The following is a 22473-nucleotide window of genomic DNA, read 5'->3' on the forward strand; positions in this document are numbered from 1 at the left end:
CTAATCAGTGGCATTACAGGACATGGCAATGGCTTTGTTGGACCAAAGGCTGAGGACTTGGGCCATAGCATTCTACCTTGACTTCCCTTTCATCATTCCTACTAGCTCAGTGCGTTTCTGACTGTGCCATGACAGGAGGCTTTTTATTCACCAGTGCCACAGGAAGGCTGCGGTGGAGCCGCTGCAGTTTTCCCCCCCGGCAGTCTGGCTGGTAGCTTGGAGCTGAGCTCTCACCTCTTCCCGTGAGCCCTCCACCCTCAAGGGAATCTTTACCCCAGGGCTTCCTGCTGGGAGCAGCTGAACTCAGGTTCAGCGTTCCAGGACGGTTCTGAACCCGGCCCCTCCTGCAGGGGCAGGGTCTCCTCCATTCCAGGTCAGTAGTGCAGTGTTACCCCTACCCAGGTTGGATCGCGTTGGTTCATCGCTCTCCTCCTCCTCTGCAATCAGTCACCCCTGCGTGACTCCCCCCAGCCTCCCCTTCCCCCTTGCTTGGCTCTTTCCGTCGGTGGAAGCTCGCAGCCTCTGTTCCAGGGCCCTGGAGCAGAGTGATGGATCCACCCCACAGTACTGTACTGACCCACAAAGGGAGCTGCACGTGCTTTGACCTTCATTTTTCCAATGCCTCGGGTGGCATAAGCATATCGTAAATGCATTTCCTTGGTAAAGTGTCAATGTTCTTTTTCTCTAGGACAAAACTTACAAAAAAAATATGCAATTTTTTATTTTAAGACTGTCCTGTGACTTGTACTCGTCTTCTCCTGAGGCTTGTGAAAAATAAAAACCTTTCTTATGTACTTAAGATTATACAGATGATAGAATAAAGTTAATGCCAACTTGCTCATTAGAGTGTCTCCTGCTTGCTCTTCTTGGAGGCAGAAGAGGACTTGGGGGACGCGATGCCCCTTGCTGCTCAGCCCTGCCTGGGTTGCCCCAGGGGGTCCCGGCCTTTCCTCAGCTCTCCTTGACTCACGGCAGCAGTTGTCACACTGCACCTCTTGTGTCAGGTGGTTGGATGTAAAGGTCTTTATTGATTTCAGTTGTACAAAAGTGCATAAAAGAAGCCATTAGTTGAAAATGGTTCAAGCTGTTAATACCCACTTAAAACTCCCCTTTCCCCAGAACCCCCTAAACGTGGTCTCTTTCCCCAGCCTGACTGATCTCTCCCCTGTGTACGGCCACCTAAGTCTATGGGGTTCTCCCCTCAGGAGGGGCTGCGTTCCTGCACTAGTGCCTGGTTAATACTGACAGTGCTCCTGGAGAGGAGCAGGGAGCTGGGACTTCAACCTCTCAAGCAGCTCGGTTCTCTCACCCTCACCACCTGCCCAGCCCGACCACTGCTCTGGTTGGGGCACGGAGTGCTTCAGCAGCAGTGCGGGGCTCAGCCCTGAGATTCATTTCCCCACCCCCCCACCCCTTCCCCCATCTCCCTGCAGCCTTGTCCAGCAGTGCTCGTGCACGTTAACTACGGGGAGCCCCCCAAGGTGCTCCCCCACGGTGCCTCCCCCCAGGCTCACTGGAGGAAGGGGAGGATGGTGGCACAGAACCACTGCTCCGAGAACTGCAGGTGCTCCCCCTCCACCCCCAGGAACAGCAGCTTCCCGGCTTTGTCCATCTCCTGCAGCCCGAGGCGGTCCTGAAAAGAGAAGGGGGCTGAGAGCATCCCGAGGGCTGCAGCAGCAGCTGGGGAGCCCCTCAGGGAGCCCCTCAGGGAGCAGCGCTGCCAGCCACAGGCTGCTGCAGCACGAGGGGCTGGCAGGCTGGAGCAGCTTCCACCTCTGAGCTTAAAGTTTCTCCTCAGAGAGGGGAAAAGGTCACTTCTGGTTTACAACAAGGCTTGAAAAAGAAGCAAAGCCCATTAAACACCTGTGGAAAGGGAGCTTGAGCCAGGTGTGAAACCACCACCAGGGACCGGCCTGGAGGGAAACGGCTCCTGGCAAGGGGAGGCCGTGCCCCAGGATCAGCGGAGATGTGAGAGGAGCAGGACTGGGGCGTTCAGAGCTCCTGGAGGCCCTGGGGAATCGAGTGGCACCTGCAGAAAGCTCTGCCGCAGCAGAACCTACCTCTGTGTACAGCAGCGTCTCCCTCAGCGGAATCGTCTCCTTGGCTTGGCCGCTTTTGTAAAACCCAAACCACTGCCAGGAGAAACAGAGGGGAACAGTCACCAACGGGCTCCCAGAAGGCAAAATGGACTTCCTGGCTTCCTCTGCGCTCAGCCTGCCCCTCAGAGCTCTGCCACCGAAGGGCAGAGCAGAGCTGAGCAAGAACCAAAACCCGCCTGAAAGCAGCCCCTGCCCTGCTGCCTCACCTCAGAGATCGGCGGGTCGACCATCGTGTCGTTGAGAAATTTCACCATCACAAACCTCTTCAGAGCCATCAGGTTCTTCTTGTACGTCTCATTGACGCCCTGGGTGAGAGCAGCACAGAAGGGCCTGAGTCACTGAGCGGCCCCCACAAAGTTCCCCCAGGGAACCCGCCTGCTCCAACTGCACCAGCAGTTGGGAGCCCCAGCCCACACCAGCCTGGGAGGCAGGAAGGCGCTGTGCTGTGCTGTGCTCTGCCTTTGCTCTGCTCACAGCGTTCAGCCCTGTCTCCAGGCTGTAAGAAGGGGCCGGAGCTCTGCTGCCTGCCAGGGGAGGGCGAGGGGTCGCCCCGGGAAAGGTGCTGGGTGGGCCGGGCACTTGGTGCGTCCTCCCAGCGAGCAGTGCCAGGAGCTGCTCTGGCTCTGGTTTCTGTCACAAACCTGCCAGGGCACGCACCGTGTACGCTCCTGGGGTGCAGGGCAGAAAACGCTCCCTTTGAACTCCGTGGAGAACACCAAGGAGCTCGCTGCTGCTGCCGCCCTGCTGGGATTAACGCACGGGGCAGCTGCGTACCCTCTCCTGGTTAATGTCAGCCAAGAAGATGCTGCTCTTCCTGTAGTCCTCCTCCCTCAAAGGGTCGTGCCAGTACTCCGCCTGCACCAAACTGGGAAGAGAAACCAGAGATCGGACCAGGAACCCGGAGCTTCTCACGCCTCTGCAGCCCGACGAGCGAACTCACTGCTCCTGCACAGCCGGCGTGTAGGCGCCCAGATCCAGCGTCTTCCGGATCCAGTCGCAGATGTGGGAGCTCTCCCCGGGGCAGCGCGGGAAGCCGAACACGCCTGGGGGACGGGGACATCACGTAACAGCCGCTGAGCCGGGCTGCAATCCCTTAATCCCCCCGGCTGGTAAAGAACCGGCCTCTTACGGAGGGGTGGCAGGAATTAGCAGGGGATCAGGAGGCCGTTAATCCCCCGATCTCGTTAGACATTCCTCCTGCCCCGGGCACTAACGAGCAGAGGCAGTGGCTGATGTTCTTGGGCTGAGGTTACTGCTCTGGAGGCTGGGGGCATGCAGGGGGGCAGAACGTTTCTCCAGCTCGCCTCGCGCCTTCCCTGGGGGTGTGGGGATGGTTCCCTACAACTCCCCCGCCCCACGCTACAGAGAAAGAGACCCAAGCCACGGAACGTCCCAGGGGAGACCACGTGAGATCTACCCCCAGCTACCCTCACCTGCACACTCCCTAAATACGCCTCACGCTGCCTCTTCTGTCCACTGCTCAGAGCACCTCCCCTTCCCCAGGGCTTCAGCCTTGCACGTGCCGGTTTTAGAACACCCCGAGACCCAGCAGGTTTAGGGGCACCACGAGGCTTCGCTGTGTACCCAGACATTTCTCCAGGCACAACTAACCCCACGCGCTTCCAAAGCATGTGGGAATCCTACTGAGCAGCCATCTCCTTACAAACCTCCCTGCTCAGTGCCAGTCAAGCCAGAAGGTAACGACTGAGCCAAAGGCGGCCACCGTGTTTGGAGAGCAAAGGGACAGCCTGATTCCGGCTGTTTCTCAGGAGGACGTCACACACCTCGCTCCTGCTGCCAACAAGAGCCCCCCGCCCATCCCAAGACAGGGTAAGAGGACGCTACCTTGGTGCTGCCCCCCAACGGAGATCAGATTGAGCATGGGAGGGGAAGGACACCTCTGGGCCACCGCCCTCCTGCGGAGAAAGGAGGAGCCGAGTCAGCACCACGAGCACCCGGCCATGATCACTGCTCAGCGTGGGCTCAGGCACCGGGGCCATGTTTGCCTGGAGAATCAATCACGCCTTGCTGCAGCCTCCTCCTGGAGTCTCCCCTCCTTTAGAGGGCTCCTGCCTTTAGGAAGGGATTTGTCCATCTACATCCGCTCAGTAGTTCAGGAGAATTTGATTTTAAAACCGAACCCCCCCCAAAAAAGCACTGGAGGCAGAACAGAAACATCAGCTTACAGGAACTGCCCTCCCTGGGAGAAGCCGATGGCGTTGTAGCCTCCTTTCAGGTGAGGGTCCGCGGCGAGCTGCCCGCACACCTCCCTCACTTGGTCGTTCGCGTTCATGAAGAAGCTGTTCTCCACGTCCTGGCAGCCAGATGAGGAAGCACAGCTGGTACCTTTACCATGGCTTAGGTTATTTTCATTTCTGCAAACTGAGCACTAAAAGCTCCACTTGTGAAAGAGCCCTTCACCTTCACGAGATGATGGAAACAGAATTCAGGCCCTGAGACTTCCCATCAGCACAGTGTTCTTCCTGCTCTGCCTGCAAAACTGCCTCCTCCAGAGCAGGGACACTTCCCCAAACTTCTTCCCAATTTCAGCTCCTTCAGATCGTGTTTTACACATTATGTACAGACCAACCCCCACCTGCCCTTTCCAGGTCCCAGTGAATAACACACACTGCTCCTTACTCTGACAGACCACGTAAAGAAACTTAGTGAGGCTCCGCAGAACAGACACAGAGGCGCAGCAGCAGCCTGTGTCTGTCACACTGGAGCTGAGCAGTGAGCGTGTCCCCTGGAATCACACAGGGTGCCGGGACGAGGCTTTAACCTGGGCGTTCCCCACGCCCTGCACTGCCTGGGACGGTTCCAATCAGCGCTAATGAGGACGCCCAGCAGGGGCTGTGCACACTGACCCGATTCAGGGACGGGGGTTGGTTTTCCCCAGCTCCTTCCTGCAGGGATTGTCCCGGTGCCGTTGGTTTCTACCCGTCCGGCCGGTTCCCTCTCGAGGCACCCAATTACCGGGGGTACCCAATTACCAACAATTACCGGGGCCCCCCTGCGGCCCCCCCCGTGGCCGGGTCTCGGCCTGCGCCCACCCCCAGCCCCCCCCGCTACCTGCAGGGCCGAGGCTCCGAGGCGCAGGGACAGCACGTAGGTGCCGGGCAGGCGGCGCTGCAGCAGCCCGCGGATGTAGCCCATGCTGCGGGGGTTGCAGCAGCTGTCACCTGCAAGGGAACGGCGCTGTCACGGCCCGGCTCGGCCCGGTGCGGTCCCGGAGCCGTCCCGGAGCCGTGCGGTGCCCACCCACCCATGCCGTGCCACAGCACCACGGGCGGGGCCGCGTGGCCCAGGCCCAGGCCCAGCCCCAGCCCCAGCAGCATCGGCACCACCACACCGAGCGCCGCCATCTTGAATGGTCACGTGACACGCGCGGCGCGCTGGTCATGCGGCGGTGGGCGTGGTCTGAGCAGAGCTGGGGGCGTGGCCTGAGGAGACGGGCGGGACTTGTCGATGGGGCGTGGTTTTCGTGGGTGGGCGGGGTCTGAGCGGATCGAGGGCGGGGCCTGTGTCGGTGGGCGGGGCCGGCAGCGGCTGCGCGTGGCGGTTCCCGCCCACAGCCCCCGGTGGGGGCCGGGGGGGGGGGTCCCAGTGCCAGGTCCTGAGGATCCCGGCGGCCCCACAGGGCAGGGGGATGCTGGGGGGGGGCACAAAGCGCCCCCAGGACCCTGCGGGACCCCCCCAGCTCCCCCGGGACCCTCAGGGCCCGCGCCGCCGCCTCACGAAATGGCGGCGGGGGCGCGCGGTTGCCGGGCAACGAGCCCGGGAGGGGGAGGGGGGGCGGGGCGGGGCCGGCCTCCGGCCGCCAGGGGGCGCTGCCGCCCCATAAGGCCCCGCGGCGGGGCGGGGCCCGCCTCTTCCCCGCCTCCGCCATGGCGGTGAGTAGCGGCCGCCGCGGGCAGGGCCGGGCCTGCAGCCGCCATCCGCCGCCATCCGCCCTCGGCGGGGCCTCTCCGCGCCGCCGCCCGACGGGAGGGAGCGGGGGGAGCCGCGGGGAGGGAGCGGGGAGGGAAGGGGCCGGCGGGGAGCCCCGCGGGGCCGGCCGCCATGGGTAGGCCGCGGGGGCGGGGAGCGGCCGGGCCCTGTGCCCGGTGCCCGTGCCCGGCGCCCGGTGCCCGGTGCCCGTGCCCGGCCTGACCCCGCCGCCGTTTCTCCGTAGCAAGACCAGGGTGAGAAGGAGAACCCCATGCGCGAGCTGCGCATCCGCAAGCTGTGCCTCAACATCTGCGTCGGGGAGAGCGGCGACCGCCTCACCCGCGCCGCCAAGGTGCTGGAGCAGCTGACCGGGCAGACACCCGTCTTCTCCAAGGGTGAGCCGGGGCCGGGGGGGGGCTGCTGCGGGCCACCGGGGCTGAGCCGGGAGGGGAGCCCCGCTCCCAGGCCTGCCGGGGCGGGCTGGGGGCCGGGCAGTTCGGGGCTGTGCCCATCAGGCTGGGGGTGGCTGCAGCTCTGCCCCCGTCGCACAGGATTTCCCGTTGTCGCGGGGCTTTTTGCTTCTCAGTGATTTCCCAGGTGCCTGTGAGCCAGCTCCGAGTCCCCAGGAGGGGATTCTCGGAGCAGCCTCTGAGTGTCGTTGTTGCTGCCCGCAGCGCGGTACACCGTCAGGTCCTTCGGCATCAGGAGGAACGAGAAGATTGCCGTTCATTGCACGGTTCGTGGGGCCAAAGCAGAGGAGATTCTGGAGAAGGGGTTAAAGGTGAGCAGTGGGGCCGGGTCTTTGGCTTGTGAAAGAACAAAATTTAAACTGTTATCGGTTGAAAATAGGCTTTGAAATGCTGCAGCTGGTCTGGTTACGGGTCAGTTGTGGATTTAAGGGTTGGGGCGGCATCTCTGATCCCCAGGCTGCTGGGTTTGCATTGGTTCTCTGCTTGGCTGCTGTTCCTTCCTTATTTAAGAGCGGGTTGGTGCAGTTGCTGCTATCTGTGGAGATTCTGTCTGCTGCTGTGCTTCCTGAGCACGCTGTAGGATAAAAATTTTGGGGGTGAAGGCTTAATAGCACGTAAGCGAGTTGTGGGTCTGGTAGCAGTTAGAACACGCAGGACTTGTGTCTGCAGTCAATAACAAAATGCTGACCGGTAACCCGTGTTTCAGGTGCGAGAATATGAGTTGAGAAAAAACAACTTCTCAGACACTGGGAACTTTGGCTTTGGCATACAGGAGCACATCGACCTGGGCATCAAATACGATCCCAGTATCGGTATCTACGGCTTGGACTTCTATGTGGTGCGTATCCCCCACTTTGTGTTCTCCGGGTTTGTGTGAAAGCTGCTGAAGGAACCTGGGCTGGCAGTTGGCTCTTGTTAACGCTGCTGGAAGGTGGAAAGGTGTCAACAAAAGCCGTGCCTCAGCTGGGGCTCACGGGGCTGCTGTGAGACCCCCGATCCGTGGTGTCTGCAGAGACAAATACAGGGAAAAGTGCCAGGAGGTTAGGAAGGGAAAAGCAGCAGTGTGGGGACGGCGGGAGGGGACTTCGAGGCTGAAGGACGGGGCTGTGCCTGCGCTGCTCCCCGGTTCACGAGGTGGTGGGGGGCAGACAGCAGTGGCTGGCACGTTGAGCTCTCCTCCTGCTCTGCCCCACGGAGCTGTTCCCTGCTCTGCACCGCTCCGTGTGCCTCTGCTGGAGAGCTGAGCCCTGAGGGTGTGGAGCAGCGCGTCTGCCCCGTGCACGTTGGGTTAGCCGTGTCTGTGTGCGGGGCTGTCCGGCCGAGGAGCTGCCCACGGGGGCTCAGCTGCCTGCTCGGAGTTACTCACACTTCAGTTTACGTTGGGGCTGGGGAAGATGATGCTTTAAGACCTGAACATGACCCAGAGAGTGAGATGTCACGGGTTTGGGAGCTCTGGGCTTCCTTCCTAGCACTGTGCTTGTGTTAATGAAGCAAATCAATGCCAGAATGACACGGTGCCGCTGCTCTCCTGGCAGGTGCTGGGCAGGCCTGGTTTCAGCATCGCTGACAAGAAGCGCAGAACCGGCAACATCGGGGCCAAGCACAGGATCGGGAAGGAGGAAGCCATGCGCTGGTTTCAGCAGAAGGTAGGGCCCGGCCTCGTGGCTTCCAGCCCGAGAGATCCCAGCAAGTGTCAGCAAAACGCGTGGCTGCTGTGCCCTTCCCTGCGGAGGGGGTGCAGCGAGGCTCTGGGCAGGACGTTAATCGCTGCTGAATGGTTCGGATGGAGCAACCCAATAAAACCAGCACTGGGGTTTGGCTGCCTGCAGCTCTCCCTGCCTGGATTGTGAGTGGGGGATGTCAGAAGGTTGAGATTTGTGGAAATGGGCCACTGGTGGCTTTTTTTTGAAGAGGTGGAAGGGGTGAGCAGCCGCTCTGGTAGCTCTTCATGAGCCACGCTGCTCCAGCCTGCAGTGGTCCTGCCCTGCAGAGGGGGAACCCAGCCTGCTCCTGCTGAGCTCTGCTCCACACCTCAGCTCGGTTCTGCCAGATGAGGGGCTGGAATGGGGCTGAGTTAATTCTGGTCAGATCCAACTTGCTTGGCTGGCCTGGTGAGCAGGGGTCGGTGCTCTTCTGAACAAAGCCCCCCTGAGAAACTCACAGCGGGGCGGTTAGCTCAGGGGGTGCTGAACCTCCGGGCTGCCTGCTTGGGGTGCGGCTGGTGCCCGTTTTTCCCCGGGGGGCCGTGCCTCTCCCAGCCTCACGTGGTTGTTTCTCCTTTCCTCGCAGTACGATGGCATCATCCTTCCCGGCAAATGAAGAGCTCCTGTTACCAAAAAGCAAATAAAGTTTTATAACTCCCAAACTCCTGGTGTGCGCTTTGTGGGGGCTCTCCCTGGCCTGGGAAGCTGCTGGGACGTGCACTGGGGCAGCAGGACGAGGGGGGCTGCGACACCGAGTGCTTGAGGGGGGCTCCCGGCCCCGAGGAGCGGGTGTTGGGCCTGCACTGGTTGTGCTCTCTGCCTCTGTACTGCCCTACGGCACGGGCACTGCAGAGAAATGCCCTGAGAAAGGTAAAAGGGGAGAAAATTGACTACAAAAAAAAACATCCAGCTCTTGGGTGCTCCCAGATCCCGGTCTGAAGCTTGGCAGTGGCCTCAGCCCCAACACACGGGTGGTTAAGGCTGGGCACGGAGCGGGGGGCACCGTGTGCTCCTCCCGGCATTCAGACACCTCCACAAAACCACGGAGAAAGGAGAAAATTTGGTAAAAGCCCCTTGCAGGAGGTGAGCAGGGAGCAGGGGCACGGAGCTGCCCGCGGGCCCCGCGCCGGACCCGGGGGGGGCAGCTCCGGGCCCAGGCCCCGCCCCCTCCCCGTGCCCCGCCCCCTGGCGCTGTTGGGGGCGGGGCCGGGCTCTCCCCGCCCGCTGCCAGCCCCCGCCGTGGCGCCAGGCCCCAAGATGGCGCCGTGGCGGCTCTGCCCTCAGCCTCCATGGCCGCCGCCGCCGGGCAGCGCGACGCCACTTCCGCTTCCCGCCCGCACCCAAGATGGCGGCGGCGGCCGGGAGGCGCCGTGTGGCGAGCGGGCGGTGAAGCCGCTTCCGGCGCCGCGGCCCGGCCAGCAGTCAACATGGCGGAGTCGGTGCTGGAAGTCGTGGGCCGGCTGCAGTCGCGGCTCGCGGGGAGCTCCGAGCCCAAGAAGGTGCCGGGGGAGAGGGCCGGGGGGGGCCGGGGGCGGCTGGCGATGACCCGGGGGGGCGGCGGGGCCGAGCCCGGGGCGCGGCGGGGCCGGGGGCCGCGGGAGGCGGCGGCCCCGGGCGGAGCGGGGCCGGGCCTCGGCGGGGGGGGGGTCCTGGGAGGCCCCGGGGGTGCTGCCGGGCCCCTCCCGGAGCCCCGCTCCCGGTGCCCCGCGGCCGCCCCTGGGGCCCTGCGAGCCGTGGGGCCGAACCGGCCGCCCCCCGGCCCCCCCCGGGCCCGTCTCTGCCCGGGGGGGGCCCGGCCCGGCCCGGTCTCGGCCTCCCACAGCGCTGGCGGAGCTGTGCCCGGTGCCGTGCGGGGCTGGGGGGGGTCTGTGGGGGAAAACAACTGCACCGAGCTGGGAAAACGGCACCGGGCGCTGCCAACGTGGCTCGGACGGGGTGCCCGGGGGGCTGGGCACCTGGGCTGCCCCGGGGTGGTCTCTGCCCTCAGCAGGGGGGTGCCGGGGTTGGGGGGGGCAGAGGCAGCACGGGCAGGAGGGTGGCGCGGGCGAGGGGGTTGGGGACCGGCCCCTGTGAGCGGTGTAACGGGGGCTGAGCGGCTGCTGGAGGGAGGAACCGATCTGCCCACGGTAAAGCTCTGTCAGCTGGGGGTACCTGCACGCGGTTTGCACAGCTTCAGTTTTTGGCTGACTGAGCCGAGCTTTGCCCCGCGCTGGGTTTCCCAGCCCCGTCCCTGCCTGGTGCTGCCGGGCCGGGCTCCTGCACGGTGCCAGGGCAGGTCCGGTGTCACGGCCGTCAGCTCGGTGCCGTACGGGCAGTGCGGGCACCAAATGCCGGGTTTCCTGCGGCACCCCCAGGTTTGCAGCCTGGCCGAGAGTTCTGCCAGCTCCGAGCTGTGTGAGCACTCCTGGTGCAGGGGTGAGTGCTCAGCGCTGACATGGAGCCGCCCATGCAGAGGCAGCAGCAGCGTGCCCAGCGTGTGGGGCAGCGTGGGGGCAGGCAGGGCCTCGGGATGGGAGCTGGCGTCCTGCTCTGGGGCTCGGGGAAGGGAAAGGAGGGGGCTGCAAGGGCTCGGCTGCCTCCAGCTGCCTGCAGGCAGCAGCTGAGAGCTGAGGGGCTGCCAGTGGTGCCGGCCCAGGGAGCGTCCGCAGAGGAGCTGGGGGGTTCCTGAGGTCTTCAAGAGCATCTGGAAATCCTCCCCAGTTTGCAGAGCTCCAGGAAGGTCTCACCTGTGTCACTTTCCCCCTCCCCTTGCCAAGGGACCCGACTCTCAGCACCATTCTGGGGGTGAGGTGTGGTGCCTCTGCTCCCCGTGCCGTAAGCCAGCCAGGATGCCGTCCTCTGTGTAGGAAGGGCTCCGACCTGGGTGTTCCAAGGTTCTCAGAGGCTCTCCCAGGTGAAGAGACGATTTCTTTACGGTTTGTCCCTGTGTTCAGCTCCCTGAGGGCTTGGTTTGGAGGCAGTGACCAGTCGCCTGCTGCTCGGGTCCGTGCGATGAGCTCCCGTGCAGCGCAGGGCTTTATTCCTTACCCATCACAGTTTGTGGCTCTGTGACAAGCCTGAACCCTTCCCTTCTTGTCTCTGCAGCTGCTGAAAAGTCTGAAGAGGCTGTCGGAGCTGCCCATCACAGTTGATATCCTCGTGGTAAGAGCTGTGAAACCCCTCGTGCTCTCACCGTGTCTGCTGGGTGCCGGTAGCTGCGCTCCTGGAGCAGGGCGCGCTGCACGAGCCTCCTGCTGCAACGCGGGGTCCCAGAGCTGCTGCTGCTGGTTGGGTTCTCACAACGCCAGGCACAAAGCGAGTGTGGGGCTGCAGGGGGCAGGGCGTGGTTCTGGTCTCCCAAAAGCTGGATCGGGGCGTGGGGGGCAGAGCAGTCCCTAACTCCGTGCCACTCCGGTCACCGGTAGGAGCTGCGAAGCCCTGGAAGCATCAGTGCCTTCAAACAGTTATGGGAAATAGGAAGGTAGCTTATTAAACTAAGTCATGAGCGTTTGATTAAGGCAGACTTGTTTCCTTTACAGAACTGTAGTAAAGTGTACAATGTCTGCTGAAACCGTACCGCGTTGCGTGGTGCCTGTGCTGCTCCTGCAGGGAAGCTCGGTTCTGCCTGGCGGGGATAGGTAGCGCTTGGTAGGACGCTCAGCGGAGGTGAGGGTGGGTTGTGCCGGGGTGAATTCATGTCTTGGCTCTCTCTGAAGGAGACGGGCGTGGGGAAGACAGTGAACGGCCTGCGGAAACACGAGCTGGTGGGAGACTTCGCCAAGAACCTGGTGGCCAGGTGGAAGAAGCTGGTGCCGGTCCCGCAGGAGGCAGACAGGTGGGTGAGCCCGCTCGGTTGGCTGCACGGTGAGCTCTGCGGAGGCTTTGCAGTGGAGGTTAGGAACTGCTCTGGCAGAGCTTGTAGTGTGTGAGCTCTGCGGGCCCTTCTGTCTGGGCTCGGGGTACAGCTCCTGCCCGCGGCAGCCACGGGGCACTGGGTTCTGGCAGCTGCAGCTCGGAGGGAAGGCAGGGCCCCAGTTTTATGTGAGAGCAGTTTGATGGGGAGATTAACGGCAGAGGCCGAGAGAGGCCCTCGCTGAGGCAGGAGGTGCAGTCAGCTCCCTGCCCGCTTCGCCGTGCCCAGGAGAGGGGAGGGAGTTCCAGGCCCAGGGCAGCGGCTGGCTCTGGGAGAAGGCTGCTGTGTGCCCGAATCCCATGGAAAAGGAAAGCTGAGGCCAGCAGCCACACTGCGGTGACAAAGCCGTGCTGAAAGCTGCAGTGAGATCGTTTCAGTGTGGCTGATAAAGAGCCGGTTACTGATGGTGGCTTGGGCGGCTCCGGTATCCCTGCAGGCTGTCAGTGGTGACCTGGAGGCCGTGCACTGGGCTGTGGGGGTGCTGAGAGGTCTCGTGCACGTTTGTCTCTGCTCGTCTCTGGCCCTAATAGAAGTGCTTCCCCAGCTCCTGCTCCAGACGTGTAGTTCCTAAAGCCCTGAGCAGTGCCGTGACGGGGACAGGAATGCTCCTGCCACAGAAGTGCCAAACCCAATTTTAGTCCCCTCGAGCAGATTCCCAGCCCTGCTGTCCGTGGTGTAGCTCTTTTTGTTCACACTGAGACCTTTCCCTAACTCGTTTGTTCTCCCACCCCTTTAGGAATAACCTGGACTCTGAAGACCGTGACTACGAGAGGAACAGCTCAAGGAAAAAACGAGAACCTTCCCCCAGGGAGGATGAGGAACACGACCAGGACTATTCAGAGCCTTTCCAGCCCTCCTGCAGCCAGTCCTATAGCCCAGAGCACAGGGAAAAGAAGTCCAAAAGGTATTCGGGGCCTGAGAGGGCCCACGAGACTTATGACTATAGCAGCCAGGAGGATAAGGGATGGAGCAGATCTTCCCCAGTGCTCTCTTCAGATCAAGAGTACTCAGACTATGGACACGCTGCGTCTCCTGCGCCCAGCGAGAGCCCTCAGGACATGGACACAGACCCGTACGCCTCCGAGGAGCAGGAAGAACCTGCGGGATTTCATCAGAAGGCTGGGAAAGGCCACGGCTTTCAGGAGAAGCTTGGGGGAGGCCGAGAGAGGAACCCCGGGGAGTCCCACGACAAAGGGAGCGTGAGTCGGAACAAAGAGCACAAGGCTTCTCACAAGGAGAGGCAGCGACTCGACGGCCGGCTGGAGGACAGGACCTCTGCCTTCAGCCCGGAAAGGTCGCACAAGGCGGCCTTTAAAGAGCAGCTCCGAGAGAGCCCCGTGGCGGGGTGCAGCAAGGAGAAGCAGAGGACGTCGGACGGCACCAGGAAGGAGAAGGGCCGAGAAAGCAGCTCCTCCAGGAAGGAGAAGCTGCATGTGCAGCCGCACCTGGAAGAGTCCCCGGACAACCACGTGAAGAAGAGGAAGCACCAGGACCCCGAGAAAAGCAAGGTGGAAAAATCCAAGCCGGGCCTGGAGACATCGAGCAGGGAGCGGGAGAAACGGAAAGCTGAGAGTGACTCCTCAAACAGGGTGAAAGAGAAGGGGGGTTCTGGGAGCTTAAAAACTTCCGAGGGGAAGCACAAAGCCTCTGAGGCGGACAAAAAATCTGTGGGCTTTTCCTCAAGTTTTGGGGAAGGGGAAGTGGAGGATGAGTTTGAACAACCCACGATGTCCTTTGAGTCGTACCTCAGTTATGACCAGCCCCAGAAAAAGAAAAAGAAAGTGGCCAAGCCCTCCGTGCCAGCCGGGGACAAAGACCAAGGGCACAGCAAACAGAACGGATCCAAAGCCAGTACCAAGAGCTCGAGCTCGAGTCGGAAGAGCCCAAGCCACAAACGGACGAGTGAGAAAAAGGCAGAGAAGAAACAACCAGAGGCTCCTAAACCAAACAGGGTAAGGCTCGGAAGGATCCCAGGGGAGTGACACAGATGGGGTCGGGGTCGGCTGTCCTCGGCCCTCTGCTGTCTGGGGCTCGTTATCTCCCCCCGAGGTGCTGGGCAGTGCTGTGCATCGGGCTAAAACTGTCAGTTTGTGTTATCTTCGTCAGTGCTGCAGTTTTGTTAACTAAATCTGTTGGTCTGAAGAAATGGGAGAATTGGTGATACAATGCAGCTGGTTCTAGAAGCCTGACCCTGTGTGAGAACCTGGCAACCAAGGCGTGCTTCTGTCTGTTCCTTGCCTCCTGGATGCCAAGGCTGTGTGTAGAAGCACGGGTTAGAGTGTAAAACCATTCCTACTTAGCCTTTTTACTCAACTTTGAAACTTTTTGGAGTAAACTCCTCCAAAAGTGTTAATCTTAGCAGCATTTCACAATCCTCCCTTGCCGTTCGTTCTAACAAGCATTCAGTGCAGAGGCTCCAGCTTTTCCCCCGGTGCGTGAGGTTCCCCTCCCCTCCACCACTGCTGAACCTTCTGTAGGAGGGGAGGAGGAAGGAAAGAGACGGGACAGGTGAGCGAGTGCTTGGGTCAGGAGCTTTTGGCAGCTTCCTCTTCTGTGTTTTTGTTGTGTTTTTTTTAACCTTTGCATTGTTCATCTGACCGGGGCTCTTGTCAGAGTCCTTCAGTGCTGAATTCAGCAGGTGAGGCTGTTACAGAGGGTTCTGGGTGGTTCCCACCCTGCATTTTGGCTCCGTGTGGCAGCGCAGGCAGTCACAGCGATGTGGCAGGAGCACTGCCCACCCGGGCTGCTCCCTGGAGCCGGCTGAGCAGCGCCGTGCTTACCTGGGGCACCAAACTGAGTGCAGGTCCTGCTGGGCTGCGCTGGCAGGGCCTAACGCTCACGGCTTACTGCGTGTCCGTCCTCTCCCCCCAGATCCTCTTAGATGTGGTGCCAACGTTGCCAGACATCCCGCTGCCCCCCATCCAGGCCAACTACCGCCCTCTCCCCTCAATCGAGTCCATCACCTGCTCCCAGACGAAAAGGAAAGGTAGGGTGGGAGGAAATGGGTTTGGGACGGGCTGCAGGCAGGGGGAGGGTGGCAGCTGGGCTCGGCTCGTGCTGGGGGCCGGTGCCCTGTCTGATGCCCGGAGCCTGGGCTGGAGCAGTCGAAAGCCTCAGAGGGGCCTTCGGAGCTCCTCTGCTCCCCCTGCCCGACCACCTCAGGGAGATATTTGCTGACCCTCCCTGGGGCTTTGGCCTCACTCTCCCTGAAGTGGTGGCAGGGCTCCGGGAGGACTCGGTCCTTGTTGGGTCCATCAGTCTGCTTCTGGCTGGCTCTGGCTCGTCCCCTGTGCCGTTCGTCGGGGTGGGAGCTTTGTTCCTCTGTGCCTTCCTCACTCCGAGCCTTGCTCCTTCCAGCAGTGTCCTCGCCAGTGGAGGAGAGCGAGGCAGGCTTCACGGGCCGACGGCTGAATTCGAAGATGCAGGTGTACTCGGGCTCCAAAACCGCCTACCTCCCGAAGATGATGACTCTGCACGAGCAGTGCATCAGGGTCCTCAGCAACAACATCGACTGTGAGTACGGTTCCTGCTCTGTGCTCCTCACCCTGCCCTCGCTCCCCACTGAAGTCCCGGTGCCTCGTGTGTGTCACACCTGCAGTTCCTTTTCCCTCCCCCCGTGCTGGGTGGCAGCGTGCAGCACTGCTGGCTTTTCTACTGCGTTTCGGGGTATCGAGCCCTTTCCTCGGCAAGGAAGGAGCGGGATAAATACTGTGTGCATCTTGCTTCTCTCTAGCAATCTATGAAGTGGGTGGTGTCCCTTTCTCAGTGCTGGAGCCAGTGTTGGAGAGATGCACCCCAGAGCAACTGTACCGCATCGAGGAATGCAATCATGTGAGTGCCTTGGCCTGGGGCAGGGATGCTGACACGCGGACGAGCTGTTCTGTCCTGTCTGTGGTAGCAGAATGGCAAAGAACAACGTGCTCCAAAAGTGTGAATTCTCCTGCTCGAGTCACAACTTCCCAGATTTGCCATCTGCTGTGGGCTGGCCCCAAGCCCCCTGCCTGCTGTGGTGCTCCAGTGGTGCTGAGGGAGGGGAGGGGTGGTGGAGACAGGGAAATGGAGGTGTCAGGAAGGATCCTGGGTTACCTGTGGGTGTGTTTCAGGTTCTCATCGAGGATACGGATCAGCTGTGGCACAATCACTGTCTCCGAGACTTCAAGAACGAGAAGCCAGAGGAGTTTGAGTCCTGGCGGGAGATGTACCTCCGCCTGCACGACGCACGGGAGCAGCGGCTGCTCATGCTGGCACGGAACATCGGCTCCGCTCACGCCAACAAGCCCAAAGGTGGCGTGGGGCTGAAGGGCCTGGGGAACAGCCGGGTGTGTGGGAATGCTGCTGGGGGGTCCTTTGTGGGGAAGGTCTCTCAGGGTGGCTGCTTTGAATCTAGTCCAAGTCAGGAGTTGTTTAACTCCTGTTCAACATGTGGCGGCCCTTGCTTAATGGCTTAGCAGGTTCCAGAGCTCTCCCATGGTGTGGGCAGGCAGGGCAGTGTTTTACGGCAAGGACAAATTTGTTTTGGTGAACAGAATGAGAACAGCTGGCCTCGGTCTGACCCGTCACAGGCAGTGTGACTGCAAGGGTGCAGACCTGAGGAGGAGGCTCTGAGCTGAGCTGTGGGGATGGACGAGCTGGGGAAAGGTGCTGGGAGCTTGCTGCAGTGAGACAGATACCAAAGAGCCTCCTTTGTGTCAGGCTGGATCTCAGCACTGTTTCCTTCTGGACGCCTGTAGGCAGAGTGGCCAAAATGGCCTTTGTGAACTCCGCGGTGAAGCCACCTCGGGACGTGCGGAGACGACAGGAGAAGTTTGGGACCGGAGGGGCTCTTCTGCCGGAGAAGACCAAGTGAGTGTTTCCCAGCAGCACTGACTGTTTGGGGCCTTTTCTCCTCTGGGCTTCTGCCAGCTTCCCCCTGACCCCTGCCTCTTGGCAAGAAAGGAAATTGTGTGTTTGGGGGATCCTTCTGCAGTAAGCTTGTGACTGTAACAGCCTCTTTCTTGCTGGGAAGGGCTGAGGTCCTGGTTGGTGCTGGCTCCACGCAGCAGCAGCCGTGCTGCTGTCAGCAGTGGGGCTGGTGTGTGAATGGCTGCAGCAAAGCCCAGGAACACCTCCACTGAAATGTCCTGTCTCTGTGTTTCAGAGTAAAACCAGTCTTCTGCACATCTGGCAAAAGCCACGCTCGTGTGAGCGAGGAGCAGTCCTACGACGGGCCCAGCACCAGCAGTGCCCATTCTGTCCCGTCGTCAGGTAGCACCTTCCCCTCCTACGACCCCAGGAAGCCACCAGTGAAGAGTGAGTACCAGCCACGGGATGTCCCTGGTGTCTGCAGCTCCTCCCTTAGGCGTGCAGGAATCTGCTGCTGCTGCAGAGCAATGCAGGCTGTGCCCGGGGGCTGGTGCCGGGAGCCTCCCCTCTCCACGAGGGGGAGCAGGGTGAAGCCTTTTCAAACTTCATTCACAAGAAGCGTAGGGAAGCAGCTGGAGTCAGGGTGTGGAGGTTTGGGTTTGCTTTTGGGCTCTCCAGAAGTCCTGGCAGCGCCTAAGGAAGCCGATGCTCCTGTGTGTCTGCCTTACTCACCTGCTTGTCCCCGATGGCTGCATCAGCCTGTCCCTAAGGGTCCCAGCGAGGCCAGGAGCCTGCACGTTGCCCTGTGCTTTGTGTCCATGCAGCTCTTTGTGATAAGGACACTGTGGTGCTGCTCCTCTGGGAAGGCAGCAGCGAGTTTAACCAAGGCTCTGTTGCCGCGGTGCCGAAAGCAGCGTGGGCCCTCCTGGGTCTGAGACCCGAAAATAGGACGGGAGCCGTCAGGGCACAGCGCTGCACGCCTCCCGTCTGCTTTCCTCGCCTCACCTCCGCTTTAACGTTGGTTTCCTTTTCTTCTCTTTTGCAGAAATTGCACCCATGATGGCAAAGACTATCAAAGCTTTTAAAAATAGATTCTCTCGGAGATAAGTTTGCAGCGCAGAGCTGGGAAATTCCCTCTCGTGGGGAAGTGGCACTGAAGGGGAAGCAGGTACCCGAACAGCCCAGGTCCCTTGAACTCTGCGGAGGCTGCAGCTGCTGGGAGAGGCTTCGATCTGCACAAGATGACAGCACAGTATTTTATCTTTTATTCTTGTCCCTTCCTCTGTGTCAAGCCCACTTCCCTTCTCCCTGACATCCCGTTTCTGGCCTTGTCTTCTGTCAAAAGAAGGGTGTACAGAATCTCCAGACGTGAGGAAATGTGAAGTCTTGGCACCTGCTGAGAGTGGGAAATCCAGAGACTATTTACTATTTAACCTCCTAATAAATTATGAAAAGGTTTTAATTAATCCCTTGCCCCCCTAGCCCACCGGTACTATTTATGTTGCTCCCAGTAGTCTCCCCCCTCCCGGCCCAGCCCGAGGGCCGCCCTTCCTGGCCAGCGGGCAGGAATCGGCCGGGTGGGCGCTGGGGGCCGCGGGGAGCCGCTCCCTGGGGCCTTTCCCCGCGGCCTCGAACCTGCAGGGCCCCGGCTGCCCCCGGGCTGTCCGGGACAGGTGGCAGTGGTGGCCCTTTGCTCATCGCTCCTTTGGCAAGCGCATCACGTCCCGAGGCTTTGCTCTCTGATCGTATATCTTAATAAACTCGTAGCTCTCCACCTTCTCTCTGCTGGTCCTGTAGATCTCGTACAGAGCTCACGGTGGTGCAGGGGTGCGGGGAGCCCCCGGGGCTCTTCCTCTGCTGCTGTCGTCTTCTGCTGGCTGCCGGGAATAAAACCTTGAGGGGTTGGGGAGAAATCTCTGTGCACCGATGAACGTTTTAACTTTTTTAATTTGGAGGGAGTGGACTTTGTCTGCCTCTGGAACTGAAAATGTTTTTAAAATATTACTGCAGGCATTGTTTGCCTCTTTTAATGGAAAGAAGGAATAAATTTATCTTGTTTTCTGTGTGGGACTGGGCAGGATTCATTTTCAGTGTGGGAGCTGGCGCTTACATCCCGTGCTGCCCCTGTGCGTTTGCTTGGGAAGCAGCGAGGGGCTCAGCCTCTGAACCGACCCCCGCTGGGCTGGAGGTGGGTAACGGGGGGGGGGGGGCTGCCCTCACCGGGACGGGCCCCATGGTGGGAGCTGCAGGCGGGTGGCTGTGCTCGGTGCCACAGGAGCTCCGCGAGGACGGGCGGGGTGAGCGCCCTGGCCCTGGGGGTGCCGGGGGGCACCGGGGGGGGTTCAGGATGGATTCAGGACGCGTGGGGCTGTGACGGGGGGAGCCGGAACCCCCCGGGCAGAGGGGAAGCCCCAAATTGTGTCCTGTAACGGGTGGGGGCCTGCTGGGGGCCGGGGCCTGCCCGGGGGGCAGCCCGGGGGGGCTGAGGCTGGGGGCGGCCGGGGCCCGGCTCTGCTCGGGGCCCTGCCCTGGGGGCGGGGGGGCTGTGGGGGGGGGCAGGGAGGGGGCGGGGCCTCGGGAGGGGGCGTGGAAATGGGAACGTGGGCGGGGCGTGAGGTGGGCGGGGTTTAGGGCTGGGGGCGTGGAGGCTGTGGGCGGAGTGAGTACGGGGTGGGCGGGGCGTGGAAGGGATGGGCGTGGTTTTGCTGTGGGCGGGGCTCGGTGTGGGCGGGGCGTGGCCATGGCGCAGGGTCCCGCGCACGGCCCTGGGCGCTGCTGCTGCTGCGGGGAGGGGGGCGGCGGGGCGGGGGGCGCGGGCTGGGGGCTGCACCTGCGGATCGACCGGCAGCGCCTGCACTGCCTCAACGAGCGGCGCGACGGCAGCGGGGCCCTCGTCTTCCGCGCCTGGGAGGAGCGCGGAGACCGCACCAAGGTGCGGCCGGGCCGGGAGGGGGGGTCCTGGGAGGGGGGTCCCGGGGCTGCGCCGTGCCCGGGTCCCGTTATGAGCCCCCCCCCCCTCCCCGCCCCGCTCCTGTCCCCGCAGTTCGTGGAGAGCGATGAGGACGCGGAGCTGCTCTTCAACGTGCCGTGAGTGCGGGCCCGGCAGGACCGGGCCGGGGAGGGGCGGGGTGGGGGGCACGGGGGGGGCAGCGCCGAGACCCCCCGCGTCTCCCCCCAGGTTCACCGGCAACGTCAAGCTGAAAGGCGTCATCGTCATGGGCGAGGACGACGGCTCGCACCCGGCGGAGATGCGGCTGTAAGTCCCGAGGGTGGGCGCTGCCAGGGAGACCCCCGGCACGGGGGGGCTGAGAACGGAGCCAGGACCTGCACGGGGAGACCGCGGCTGCTCGCTGAGCATTGCTCCAGAAAAGGAGCGCTAATTGGGATTAGAAATCAATAGGCAAAACGTTAGAAATCAATAGGCAAAACGCTGCCTGCGTGCCCACAGGGGACCAGCTGCTGGGCTGCAGGAGGGTGAATGGGCCGGGGAGGGGAAGGGTCATGCTGCAGGAGGGGAGGGCCGTGGCAGTGTCCTGCCCCAGGTGAGGCCTGCGGGGCTCTGCCCAGCCCTGCCTTGGTTCCTGCAGGGGGGGGCTCCTCACTGCTGCTTTTTTTTTCCTTATGAACGAGCACTGAGCATGCCGTTCTTGCTGGGGGGGGGGGGGAGCCACCACTGTCAGGTTGTTGCCCTTCACCGTGCCATGAACATGGATGTGAAGCGCCGTCAGGGCTTGTTTTGCACATGGGAGCAGGACAAGAGGCTCCTGGTCCTGCTCTTGGTCTCTTTTACTCCTTTGTAACAACCAAAAATGCCGGCGCTGCGCTCGGCTGTAACTCGCTACCAGCTGAGGAGCAGGAACTGGTGCCCAGCCCCGTACTGGGGCGGCCGCTCCCCCGTAGCAGAGCCTGGGCTCCTTCACGTTCCCACGCGTGCTGACATCTGCGTCTCCTCAGCTTTGCTCCTCGCTCTCTTGCTGGGTATTTCTGCAGGGCAGTGAGTGTTCTGGAACATGATGATGCATTGTGGTGGCGTTGGTAATTCCTCCTGTAGTAGGCAGAGCAAGTCCGGCGGGTTACTGTGGAGAAGAGTCCGGGTAGTGCTAATGAACGGGGAGGAAACCAATTAGTTGATGTGCACTTAATAACTTCCTGGCCTTCCTTCCTCTCTTCCCAGGTTCAAGAACATTCCTCACATGTCCTTCGATGATGCAGCCAGGGAACCGGACCAGATGTTCAGCCTGAACCGGGACCCCACGGGCGAGCTGGAGTACCCCACCAAGTACGGGGGCGGGCGGGCGGGTGTTGCCCCCTTGCAGCCCGCTGACGAGTGGCTGGGCTTCAGCAAAGTGTCAGCGGGGGCAGTTCCCTCCCTTGCAGCTCCCTGCTGCCCACCACAGACTTTTTCTCCCCTGGCTCTGTCCTGCCCTTGTCGGGTGAGAGCTGCGGTCCCCAGGCGTGGCAGATCCTCCCACAGCACGGTGGTGCCCCCTGCTCATGGCTCATGGCCCAGGCTCTGTGGGGAGCAGAACTGTCCCAGTGTCCTGCCCCCAGTGACAGCTCATCGCTGCCCGGGGTGATACCTGCGCACCCCAAGGATGAGGGAAGCTGCTCCTTCCTCCTGCCCCCTCCCTCATTTGCCCCCAGGTCTGACTTGGATGTGGTGGGAGCGATGCTCAGAGCCCAGCTGGGGCCAGGGCCTCACGCGGGGAGGAGGCGGCAGCACAGCAAACACAGCCTGTGCCTGTGCCTGTACCTCTACCTGTAGGCAGAGCTTTTCAGGCCGCCTTTCCTTGCAGAGTTGCCCGTTTCTCCAGCGTGAGCCACCTCTCCATCCACTTCCCGAAGAACTTCGGGGCAGAGACAACAAAAATATTTTATATAGGCCTCAAGGGAGACTGGACAGAGGTGGGTGAGGGCAGGGCTGGGCTCGGGGTGTAAGGGGGGAGCCTGAATGGGGCAACTGGGGTAAGGGGGGAGCCGTGAGGGGGCTCCTGGTGTAAGGGGGGAGCCTGAGTGGGGCAACTGCTGTAAGGGGGGAGCTTTAATGGGGCTACGGGGGTAAGGGGGGAGCTGTAAGGGGGGCTCCTGGTGTAAGGGGAGCTTGGAGGCACAGCTCACAGCGGGCTCTGGCTGAGGAGGGGGCGGGTGGCACGGCGAGGGGTGCGGGCCGGGGGTGGGCAGCGGGTGGGGGGCAGCGCCGGGTGCCGGTGGGTCCAGGGGTGCCGCTCGGTGCCGGTGTGTCCGGTGTGTCGGTGCCTCCCGGCCGTGTCCCCGCAGGCGGCCCGGCAGGAGGTGACGATCTGCAGCTACGAGGCGGCGCCCAACCCGGCCGACCACCGGCTGCAGCAGGTCACCCCCCAGGCGCACCTCATCTCCTAGCGGCCGGGGGAGGGGGGGGGGGGGGGGGCCCGGTACCGGCCCCGGTGCCGCCCCCCCCCTCGCTGCCAATAAAGGAACCGGGCTCGGAGCCGCCGCTGTGGCCTCGTCTCCCGCGCGCGGCGGGGCCGGGGGGGGGCCGGGGGGTGGGAGGGGACCGG

General features: G+C 62.2%; 4 protein-coding genes across 5 annotated transcripts; 3 read left to right on the top strand and 1 right to left on the bottom strand.

The window, feature by feature from the left end:
- Positions 1-1442: 1442 nt before the first annotated feature.
- Positions 1443-5464, bottom strand: PPT1 (palmitoyl-protein thioesterase 1). Its single transcript, XM_032202117.1, has 9 exons — positions 5365-5464; positions 5172-5281; positions 4286-4413; positions 3945-4015; positions 3040-3142; positions 2874-2964; positions 2306-2404; positions 2061-2132; positions 1443-1633 (listed from the first exon to the last, which is right to left on the bottom strand). The coding sequence occupies exons 1-9, from the start codon at positions 5462-5464 to the stop codon at positions 1511-1513; spliced, it is 897 nt and encodes a 298-aa protein (XP_032058008.1). The 3' UTR covers positions 1443-1510.
- A 497-nt stretch (positions 5465-5961) lies between these two features.
- On the top strand, positions 5962-8864 carry RPL11 (ribosomal protein L11). Its single transcript, XM_032202118.1, has 6 exons — positions 5962-5992; positions 6274-6424; positions 6704-6810; positions 7206-7337; positions 8035-8145; positions 8789-8864. Exons 1-6 carry the CDS (start codon positions 5987-5989, stop codon positions 8816-8818), a joined length of 537 nt encoding a protein of 178 aa, XP_032058009.1. The 5' UTR covers positions 5962-5986; the 3' UTR covers positions 8819-8864.
- A 704-nt stretch (positions 8865-9568) lies between these two features.
- On the top strand, positions 9569-18999 carry ELOA (elongin A). 2 transcript variants are annotated; one of them, XM_032202113.1, is made up of 11 exons: positions 9569-9701; positions 11287-11343; positions 11898-12016; positions 12831-14046; positions 14966-15080; positions 15455-15607; positions 15828-15925; positions 16198-16378; positions 16825-16936; positions 17232-17383; positions 17982-18999. In XM_032202113.1, exons 1-11 carry the CDS (start codon positions 9630-9632, stop codon positions 18041-18043), a joined length of 2337 nt encoding a protein of 778 aa, XP_032058004.1. In that variant the 5' UTR covers positions 9569-9629; the 3' UTR covers positions 18044-18999. The 2 variants fall into 2 exon arrangements, with proteins under 2 accessions (XP_032058004.1, XP_032058002.1); XM_032202111.1 differs by having other exon boundaries at positions 15452-15607; positions 17982-18402.
- A 677-nt stretch (positions 19000-19676) lies between these two features.
- PITHD1 (PITH domain containing 1) lies at positions 19677-22403 on the top strand. The gene is made up of 6 exons (XM_032202293.1): positions 19677-19868; positions 19980-20023; positions 20115-20192; positions 21111-21215; positions 21733-21841; positions 22214-22403. Exons 1-6 carry the CDS (start codon positions 19677-19679, stop codon positions 22313-22315), a joined length of 630 nt encoding a protein of 209 aa, XP_032058184.1. The 3' UTR covers positions 22316-22403.
- The last annotated feature ends 70 nt before the right edge of the window (positions 22404-22473 follow it).

Source organism: Aythya fuligula, chromosome 23, assembly GCF_009819795.1.
Source record: "Aythya fuligula isolate bAytFul2 chromosome 23, bAytFul2.pri, whole genome shotgun sequence".
Classification (NCBI taxonomy): domain Eukaryota; kingdom Metazoa; phylum Chordata; class Aves; order Anseriformes; family Anatidae; genus Aythya; species Aythya fuligula.

What these genes read in the sequence shown, in the direction of transcription:
- PPT1 (XM_032202117.1), bottom strand. Translation starts at nt 5,464, where the DNA reads ATGGCGGCGCTCGGTGTGGTGGTGCCGATGCTGCTGGGGCTGGGGCTG. An exon ending in TCGGAGCCTCGGCCCTGCAG is followed by an intron (nt 4,414 to 5,171) that starts GTAGCGGGGGGG and finishes TCTGGCTGCCAG; the next exon opens with GACGTGGAGAACAGCTTCTT. An exon ending in ACGCCGGCTGTGCAGGAGCA is followed by an intron (nt 2,965 to 3,039) that starts GTGAGTTCGCTC and finishes TTCTCTTCCCAG; the next exon opens with TTTGGTGCAGGCGGAGTACT.
- RPL11 (XM_032202118.1), top strand. An exon ending in TTCTGGAGAAGGGGTTAAAG is followed by an intron (nt 6,811 to 7,205) that starts GTGAGCAGTGGG and finishes CCCGTGTTTCAG; the next exon opens with GTGCGAGAATATGAGTTGAG. An exon ending in TGCGCTGGTTTCAGCAGAAG is followed by an intron (nt 8,146 to 8,788) that starts GTAGGGCCCGGC and finishes CTTTCCTCGCAG; the next exon opens with TACGATGGCATCATCCTTCC.
- ELOA (XM_032202111.1), top strand. Translation starts at nt 9,630, where the DNA reads ATGGCGGAGTCGGTGCTGGAAGTCGTGGGCCGGCTGCAGTCGCGGCTC. An exon ending in GGAGCTCCGAGCCCAAGAAG is followed by an intron (nt 9,702 to 11,286) that starts GTGCCGGGGGAG and finishes TTGTCTCTGCAG; the next exon opens with CTGCTGAAAAGTCTGAAGAG. An exon ending in TCACGCCAACAAGCCCAAAG is followed by an intron (nt 16,379 to 16,824) that starts GTGGCGTGGGGC and finishes GGACGCCTGTAG; the next exon opens with GCAGAGTGGCCAAAATGGCC.
- PITHD1 (XM_032202293.1), top strand. Translation starts at nt 19,677, where the DNA reads ATGGCGCAGGGTCCCGCGCACGGCCCTGGGCGCTGCTGCTGCTGCGGG. An exon ending in AGCGCGGAGACCGCACCAAG is followed by an intron (nt 19,869 to 19,979) that starts GTGCGGCCGGGC and finishes CTGTCCCCGCAG; the next exon opens with TTCGTGGAGAGCGATGAGGA. An exon ending in CACCCGGCGGAGATGCGGCT is followed by an intron (nt 20,193 to 21,110) that starts GTAAGTCCCGAG and finishes CTCTCTTCCCAG; the next exon opens with GTTCAAGAACATTCCTCACA.